Source organism: Impatiens glandulifera, chromosome 7, assembly GCF_907164915.1.
Source record: "Impatiens glandulifera chromosome 7, dImpGla2.1, whole genome shotgun sequence".
In the NCBI taxonomy this organism is placed as follows: Eukaryota; Viridiplantae; Streptophyta; class Magnoliopsida; order Ericales; family Balsaminaceae; genus Impatiens; species Impatiens glandulifera.
Window position 1 is genome coordinate 11,967,809 of NC_061868.1, and position 10,104 is coordinate 11,977,912.

The window sequence follows — 10,104 nt, forward strand, 5'->3', positions numbered from 1 at the left end:
AACTCAAGTAAGCAATCTACTCTAACTGTTGCTGGAAAAATTCATGTAGAAAATAATGCAGGAAAACAGGGGATAATAAAGGAATTTGGAAGATACGCTATAATGAAAGAACTAATATGTTTAGGCTTAAGAATTAGATTACAAAGCCCTTTATGCATGTCAAAAGGGGAGAAATTGTCATTAATAAGGAAAAAACACATCAGATTAGAATTCAACTCAACATTCACTATCTTCAAGACTGGAATTAGTTGAAAAAAGAAGAATATGAAGAAATTGTTCAATAGTCAGTTGCTATAATGAATGAACTGATGAAGGCTCCCAAATCTAAGTCATTTACTATCAGGAGCAACTCGACATAGAAAACTAATGAAGTCTGGAAGAAGAAAATGCAAAAAAGTCAAAAGATAATGCCTATAAAAGGAAAATCTACTTGGGCAATACACGGACAAAAGTGGAGGTACTGAATTCTCCATTTAAATTTAAATTGCCTATTGAAGTAGAGGAAAACTGTATAAAGGAATGGGAAAATGTTGTTGTGGAAAACTATATAGGGAAAAATAGAGTATTCTTCCCAATTACTATAGAGACATTATTGAAGCAATGGGAAGGAAAAAGACTAGAGAAGATTTCAGCAAATATCCATGATTTATATTTCCTAAAATTCAAGAAGGGATCTAATCTGGAGAAAATTCTAGGAAATGAGTATACATTTATATGATCCAACTGTATGAAGTTAGAAAAATGGTCTGAAGACTTGAACCTATTGAGTAAATCAAAAGAAACTGCACAAATATTGTTCAAGCTCTAGAATATAAATGCACATATGTACAATTCGGAAGTCCTTAGTAGTCATTTTGCAGGTTTATTTGGGTAGACTATTATACATAGACTCAATTACTAAAGGGGAAGAACACTTATCATTTGCTAGAATTAACATTGAGGTGCATCTTAAAAGCACACTGCCGAAAATTATGACAGTAGTAGACAGAAAATGAAAACCTACTGTCATGGAAATCACTTATGAGTGGAGGCCAGACATGTGCTCTTTCTGCAATATCTTCCAACATACAAGCCCAAAATATGATTTGGCTAAGGAAGAAGATCAAAATTTTCACATAAGTCAGAAAGTAAAGATATATAAAATGAAACAGAGATGCCTATAATCAAAAATCAAAATGTGGTTAAAGATAAAGAAAATTATGAATAAGAAGAAAGCAGTACAAAGAAGGAGGTGGAACCTCAACCTAATCATGTTGAAGAAACAGTTGAGGAATCGTAATCAAATCAAGTTGAAGTGGTTACTGATGAAAACAAAGAGGAAGATACTCATATTAATCAAGAGAAAAAAGAGAATTCCAAAGTTGATACAGAGGAATTTAAATTTGTTGAGGATTCCAAAGTTGAAGTTGAAAGAAATGAAGACAATGATCTAGATATTCAAGATGAAAACAACAAGGTGAAGAACCCGGTAATCCTGGAAAATAATTTTTTCTATCAAATCAGAACGAGTTCATATACAGAAAAAAAAATCAAAATGAGAATAGACTGTATTCATCAAATTCTCCAGTTCATCTCCCTTTTATTGCAAGAGGAAGGGGAAGGGGAAGAGGAATGACAAGAGGAAGAGAAAGACAACATGTTAAAACATCAAGTTTGTATGGAAATAAAAATTCTGATTGGGATAATTAGGATTTGATACAGTTGTAATCTATGTTTCTCGTATGTTTGATTGCTACTAATTAGATTTTTAGGGTCTTTTGATTGTAATCTTTTAGTCATAGCTAGAGTTTGTCTAATTTTAATTTTTGACCCTCCCACTTTTGGAATTTTAATGAAATGGTTTTAACCGTTTTTTAAAAATAAATTTATTCTTTAATTTAAATTTTAAACAAAAATAAACTATATATCCTATTTTTTTGTATGTAAAATGTGGTTAACTGAACCGGTAAAAAATAAAACAAACATAATAATAATAATTGTGGTTGACCATGATGCCAGAAATTTGCAAATTTGAATATTCTGATTACCATGAATTTTGTATATATATATATATATATATATATATGATAAATCTCTCAAATATAAATATTTAGAATCTCATCTGGATGTACTGATTGTGTCCATGTATTTGAGATTTTTAAACAATCCAAAATATGGATTATTATTATTATTATTATTTAATTGTCAATATCATAACCACACTAACCAGACAAAGTTAAGTGGGATTTCATCTAAAAATCTCATTAATACATATCTGAATCCCATGAGATTATTTAATCTAATACAAATTACTACCACATCATCAATTATATTGTTCAAATTATTGATCCAAATTCCAAATAATTTATCTTTATTAGTTATAAACCACTTTATTTTTATCAATAAATAAATAAAAATAAATCAAAGAAGAAGAATTTAAATACATAATTGAATTGGGGTTTCTGTTCATTTGGCCATGATCATCAATCATTCAAAGCTCCACTACTTTAACAGAAGAATAAGAAGAATAAGTGATTAATACTAAAAGGACTCAAATTTTTGTTTTTGTTTCTTTCCCTGTTTTTTGTCAATTGTCATCTAAAAACAAACAAATTTAAATACCATTTAAGTTGGGGATTCTATTAGTTTGGCAATCATCATCATCATTCAAAGAAGAAGAAGAAGAAGGTGTGACCTTCAATGGATATACAATGTTCATGAGTCAAAACTCTATTCAAGAACAGAAAGAACAAGATCTAAAAAAAGAAGATGAAAGACCCGTGAACAGAAACAATAATAAAACATTGAAGGACTTTTTTTCATTTTATGATTCCAAGTTCAAACCTTGATGGAGCCTATGGATATATCAATCTCTATCAAATTATCTTCCTCATTCATATAATTCATCTCTGCTGAAAGCTCCATTGGACTCTTCATCTTCTTCTTCTTTTTCATCTCCAGTATCAAATCATTAATGGAATCCCTTTCTTCTTCTTCTTCTTCTTCATAAGGACTAGCTAAAAATTGGCCACTTGGTAAGACGATTTCAATCAAGCTTTCCTCATCAGAAATTGTCCCATCTGAGGAAGCCAGAAAATGACCATATAGATTCCCTGAATCTGGCCAGTCAATCTCAGATTCTTGATCCGATGTCAATGGAGAATAAGCAATAATGCTATCACTCTCTGAATATGAATCTGGTGAAGGTCCAATTGAGGATTCATGATCAATCTCTTCATCTTCTTCTTCAACCTGAGTTTGAGTTTCAGAAAGTACAACACTTTGTTTGGGAAGCTCAATCTGAATAGAGCAGATGGACTCTGTTTGACATGATTTTACCATTTTTGGATTCGAGAAAGTTAAGATAACAGAAGATGGAATAATCAATATCAAAGCTGTGAAGAAGATGGGGAGAACCCCATAATCCATACAAACATAAAAACTCAAGATTAAGATTACAAGCAGAGCAAAGTAATGAAATGGGTTTCGGGAGAAGAAATAGATGGAAAATCCCATTTTCTAGATCTGAAGAAAGAATGAGAAGGATGAAGACAAACTGAATCTCTTTAACTTGGTTGAAATAAGAGCATAAATGGAAGAAAGCATTTGGTCATTGATATTGGATCTGATCTTATGATCTTTTTGTATAGAGTTTGTTTTAAGAGAGAAATGTGAATGGAAGCAGATGAACTTACACAGTTCCCAAGCCTGAAACCAGCTTCACTATCTGGTGTGAGTTTTTCTGCATCTGATTCTCTTGAAAACCCCAAAACCCTAGCTGTTCTATTTTTGTGTATATATCATCACAGTCTCTAAACTTGAAACAAGAGAAGCCATGTGCAGCTTTCTGAGCAAACCCACATGCATTTTCACCTGCAATTTGATTGAAATTATTAAACAAAGAGGGAAAATATCAAATCTTTTTATACCCTTGACTTGTTAGTGAGACTTCTCGGAAAAAATGATACAATTTAAATTGAGAATACAAACATTAAAAAGGGTGAAAAAAGGCAAAAGATTGAGAATAAATAAAGAAAACCACTTAAAAAAAAAGAAAATATATGAGGAGTTAGATAATATTTTGACAAGTTATATAACTTATGTATTAATAATATTAGGCCACCTAAAACGAATTATTTTATAATTTAAACACATTCACTTAAACTATTAAGTTTATAAAAATAATAGATAACTAACTAAATTAAATTATTTCTAATTAATTTTAATATCAAAATATTATATAACTTTTTTTTTAAGTTGATAAAGAATTAAAAAAAAATATTGAATAGACATTAATTGCGAGTGAGATTAGAATATATAAAGATGGTGAGGGTTGTGTTCTACTGATAAACAACATAATTTTTTATATTATTTAATATTTTGATTCTTATTTAATTCTTTAAATTTTATAGAGGTTATTTTTTATTATTTACAAATTAATATTTTATATATAACTTCTTATTTGAATAAATGAGAATTAACTCTATTTTTTATATAAATAAAAAAAATCACAACAGTTCTTATGAATAATTTAAATAAAATGATAGGGAAAATGATTAGAAAGAAAAAGAATAAATTTTAAATTTCTAATTGTTCTTTTTTAAAATATATTGGACGTCACATATCTTAATATTTTGGCTAACCCAATTAAGATTGAACACTTTTCAAAACATGTATAATTTTAAGACTTTCCTAATGAGCAGTAAAGTAAATTAATTTAATTAGTAAAACTATTAGATTTCAAATCTCACCATTCCTAAATAAAACAATGGCCTTGATTAATTTGGGACATGTCCTCTTGAGATGTTTTGCTAGTCTCTTCCAAGAAAAGAAAATATTGTTCTATAAAAAAAAATTGAAGTTAACCCTTTTGTGTCACAAGAGTGGAGACAAGTTTGAATACAATTGTGGAATTTAATTTCAAAAACAAAATTAATAATAAAAAAGAGGAAAAAGAGGAAAATGAGGAGGGAGGAAGGATAACCCTCACTCGTGAGCAAATATGATATGATGAGTGATTGACCCCATTTGCTTTATTTTTCCTATCCTAAGGTTTGTGCCTTTAATTATGAATGTTTTTTTTGTGTGCTTTTTTTAGCTTTAAGATCATGAATGTGTCTACACCTCTCTACCATTTTCAGCCCAAACCTCATCAATGGCTTGTTTGGTCATACGTCTCCCATCCCAACAATCATGTTTTCGTTTTATCCATTTCTTGTCCCTCTTTATTTTGGTGGGCTACCCAGTTTGTTGGTTTGTTGGTTTTTCTTCTTTTTTTCGGTCGCGTCAACAAACAAATGCTCTATCTTGTTCTAGATTAAAAAACATTTCCTTCAGATTGATGCTCATATAGAAGATTCTGTACATAATAGTGTTTGGGACTCGATGCATGGGAAATGAACAAAGTCATGAAACATCCACAAGCAAATCCTTAATTATTGTTGGTCATGCCACAACAACAAGAAAACCGCTTCCCACATTTTGTTTCATTGCCCTTCCTATATGAGATTTGGATTCTTTTATGAGTTGTTCTTGTTAGGATTTGTATCTCCCAAATTTGACCATCTTGAAATAATCTATAAAAACGCAAGAAGGAAGAACATAAAAAGACACCGATTTAGAGTAGTTCACTCAAATTGAGCTATGTCCACTTCAACCGACACCAGATTTCACTATAAAGAAAAAAAGAAAGAATATAGAGTTTTTGCCTCACACTTTATCTCTCTAGAATTATGTCTAACTTGTGTAAACCCTTAATAATCACATATTTATAGGGTAAACAATCACGTAATAAACCTAAATAACTATTGGTCAGAACCAAGCCCAAAACCAAATACAAACCCAATAAACTCTAATTAACAATGTAGAGTTTATTATGGGTGTAGGCTCCATAACTCAACAATCTTCCACTTAGAGATTAACTTCATCATCTCTCGATCGGTAGCGGCTTTCCATATGGTGTCTTAACGAAGAAGACCAACTGAAGTTGCACACAACTTCAGTTTCTCATTTGTCATAGCTTTCGTCAACATATCAGTTGGATTCTCACTCCCGAGAATCTTCTCAAGAGTTAATAATCCATCTTCTAAAGCTGACCGAATGAAATGATAACGAACTTATATATGCTACGTCCTACCATGATAAACAGGATTATTTGCCAAATGAATGGCACTCTAACTGTCGTATCGCAACACACTTCCCTTGTAGTCTTGACCCAATTCTCGCAAAAGAGTTAATAATCCATCTTCTAAAGCTGACCGAATGAAATGATAACGAACTTATATATGCTACGTCCTACCATGATAAACAGGATTATTTGCCAAATGAATGGCACTCTAACTGTCGTATCGCAACACACTTCCCTTGTAGTCTTGACCCAATTCTCGCAAAAAAAGGTTGTAACCATATCATCTCCTTAGCAGCCTCTGTCACAGCAACATACTCTGCCTCATAAATAGAAAGAGCAATAATCTTCTACAATTTGAAACCCAACTTATTGTAGTACCTCCTAGAGTATAAATGTACCCTATTGTGCTCTTCCTACTATCAACATCACCACCATTGTCAGCATCAACATATCCTTCCAAACACATATTAGACTTTCGAAAACACAAAGCGAGACCCGTATTTCCTCTTAAGTATCGTAGTATCCACTTTACTGCTTCCTAATGTTGTCTACCCGGGTTGCTTATGAACCCGCTAACAACTCCCACTACATGTGCTATGTCTGGTCTTGTACAAACCATCACATACATAATACAACCAATGACAGAGGCATACAGAACAATGACCACATAAGTGTTGAGTTATGGAGCCTACACTTATAATAAACTCTACATTGTTAATTAGAGTTTATTGAGTTTTCTTTTTGGTTTTGGGCTTAGGCCTGACCAAAATTATTTAGGTTTATTACCTGAATGTTTACCCTATAAATATGTAATTGTTATGGGTTTACATGGTTAAGACAAAATTTTAGAGAGATAAAGTGTAAGGCAAAAACTCTGTATTCCCTCTTTTTCTTCATAGTGAAATCTAGTGGTGGGTGAAGTGGATGTAGCTCAATTTGAGTGAACCACTATAAATTTGTGTGTTCTTGTGTTCTTATTTCTTGTGTTTTTTACAGATTGTTTTCAAACAGGTCGGATTTGGGAGATACAAATTCTAACAACTGATATCAGAGCAGCTATGCTAGATCTGAGCATTGGAAATGATGGCAAGTGAGAACAGTTTAAGACATGGGATTGGAAGATTTAATGGGACAGATTATGCCTTCTGGAGAATGCAGATTGAAGATTATCTCTATGGAAAGAAGCTTCATGTTCCTTTAAGTGAGAAACTAGAGAAGATGGATGAAGCTGAATGGAAACTCCTTGATAGACAAGTTTTGGGAGTTGTCCGATTGACGCTAGCCAAGACGGTTGCTCACAATGTAGCAAAGGAGAAGACCACCATGGGTCTGATGAAAGCTCTTTCTGATATGTATGAGAAACCATCTGCTAACAACAATATACACTTAATGAAAAAACTCTTTTACTTAAGAATGGTTGATGGTACTTCTGTCACTACTCATTTGAATGAATTTAATACAATTGTGAATCAATTGCTATCTGTTAAGATTGATTTTGGGGATAAAGTTAGTGCCCTAATTTTGTTAGCATCTCTACCAAATAGTTGGGAACCTATGAGGGCAACAATTAGTAATTCAGTTGGAAATGCTAAACTGAAATTTGTTGAAGTTAGAGATCGTATTCTTGCTGAAGAGGTTCGTAAAATTGATTCTGGTGAAACATTCAAAGGTTCTGTTCTGAATGTGGAAAACAAGGGAAGAGGTAATGATAGAAATTTATATTGAGGTAAGAGCAGATCTATGTCAAGGAGCAGGAGGAGTCAGTCCAAGTCTAGGCGAACATTTGAGTGTTGAAATTGTGGTAAACAAGGTCATTCAAAGAGGAACTGTAAAGCACCGAAGAAAAATGGTGATGATAAAAATGATGCAGCCAACGTTGTTACAGAATCTGTCACTGATGCGTTACTTCTGTCTGTTGATAGCCCGATAGATTAATGAGTTTTGGACTCAGGAGCGTCTTTCCACACCACTACCCACAAAGAATTAATGGAGAATTATATGGCTGGAAACTGTGGGAAAGTTTATCTCGCAGATGGTGAGCCACTAAATATTGTTGGCATGGGGGACATCAAATTAAAGATGGCAAATGGTTTTGTTTGGAAGATTAATAAGGTGAGACACATTCCAGATTTAATGCGCAATTTGATCTCTGTTAAACAACTTGATGAAGAAGGTCACAATTTCAGTTGTGGAAATGGTGCGTGGAAGTTGAATAAAGGAGCAATAGTTGTTGCTCAAGGTCACAAAACTGGAACGTTATACACAACTTCAACTTGCAAAGAATCAGTTGCTACTGTTGTTAATGACTCAAAGAACAGTGAGTTGTGGCATTGCAGGTTGGGCCATATGAGCTAAAAAGAGATGAAAATTCTTTTGAAGAATTGACAGATTCCAGAACTGAAGTTTTTTGAACATCAGTTATGTGAAACCTGCATTCTTGGAAAACAGAAACGGGTGAGTTTCTTAAAAATTGGGAAGGAGCTCAAGAAAGAAAGGCTAGAGTTGGTACACACTGATGTGTGGGGACCTGCACCTGTTTCTTCTATTGGCGGATCACAATACTACTAACATTTATAGATGATTTGACAAGAAATGTATGGGTATATTTTATGAAGCACAAGTCTGAAGTATTTGCTATTTTCAAGAAATGGAAGGCTTTGGTTGAAAATGAAACAAATCAGAAAGTTAAGTGCTTGAGATCCGACAACGGAGGTGAATATATCAATTCAGATTTCAAAGAGTATTGTGCTGTGAATGGGATCAGTATGGTGAAGACTGTTCCCCGAACGTCTCAAGAGAATGGAGTAGCTGAACGAATGAATCTAACATTGAATGAGCGTGCTAGAAGTATGAGATTGCATGCAGAGCTGCCTAAAACCTTCTAGGCAGAAGCTATTAATATTGGTGCCTATTTGATAAATAGCGAACCCATTGTTCCTCTTGAATTTAGAATTTCTGAAGAAGCCTGGAGCAATAAAAAGGTAAACCTTTCTTATTTGATAGTGTTTGGTTGTTTATCATATGTTCATATTAATGAATGTGATAGGAGCAAGCTTGATCCAAAGTCTAATAAATGTTTTTTATTGGTTATGGTGATATCGAGTTTGGTTATCGTTTATAGGATAATCAAAATCGGAAGATCACTTGTACAGAAATGTTATCTTCAATGAACAGGTTCTCTATAAAGATTGTGTTGGGAAGACATCAGATGGTGATTCTAAGTTGGAAGAGACTGGTACAGTCGATTTGAGACATTTTCTAGCTGAATATATACCGATTGTCGAAGAAGAACAATGTGTTGTTGAAGATGAAATTGTTGAGAATGTGGCCCCAGAGGTAAATCAGCAAACACCGGTTATTCAGTTGAGAAGATCGTCAAGGAATCGAAAACCAGTTGAGAGGTGGTCTCCATCTCTGAACTATATCTTGTTGACAGATAGAGGTGAACCTGAATGCTTTGAGGAAGCATTAAAATTTGATGAATCAGTTAAGTGGGAGTCTGCGATGAAAGATGAGATGAACTCTTTGACGTTGAATTAGACTTGGGAGCTCACTGAGCTGCCAAAGGGAAAGAAAGCACTTCACAACAAATGGATCTCCAAGATTAAAGAAGAACATGATAAAACCATGAGGTACAAGGCAAGGTTGGTTGTGAAAGGATTTCAACAAAAATAAGATATTGACTACTATGAAATCTTCTCTCTAGTAGTTGAATTGATGACAATCAGAACTATTTTGAGTTTGGTTGTGAAAGAAGACCTTCATCTTCAATAAATGGATGTCAAAACTGCTTTTCTTTATGGTGATTTAGATGAAGAGATTTATATGCGACAACCAGAAGGATTTGAAATCAAAGGAAAAGATGAGCTTGTGTGTAAACTTCAGAAGAGCCTGTATTGTTTGAAATAGGCTCCAAGGCAATGGTACAAGAGTTTGATAGCTTCATGAAAAGTAACAATTTTTTTAGGTGTGAAGCTGATCATTGCTTCTATATCAAG

At 33.1% G+C, this 10,104-nt stretch overlaps 1 protein-coding gene across 1 annotated transcript; it reads right to left on the minus strand.

Moving 5' to 3' along the window:
* Positions 1 to 2,658: 2,658 nt before the first annotated feature.
* On the minus strand, positions 2,659 to 3,949 carry LOC124910222. Its single transcript, XM_047450841.1, has one exon. The coding sequence runs from the start codon at positions 3,493 to 3,495 to the stop codon at positions 2,818 to 2,820; it is 678 nt and encodes a 225-aa protein (XP_047306797.1). The 5' UTR covers positions 3,496 to 3,949; the 3' UTR covers positions 2,659 to 2,817.
* Positions 3,950 to 10,104: the final 6,155 nt, after the last annotated feature.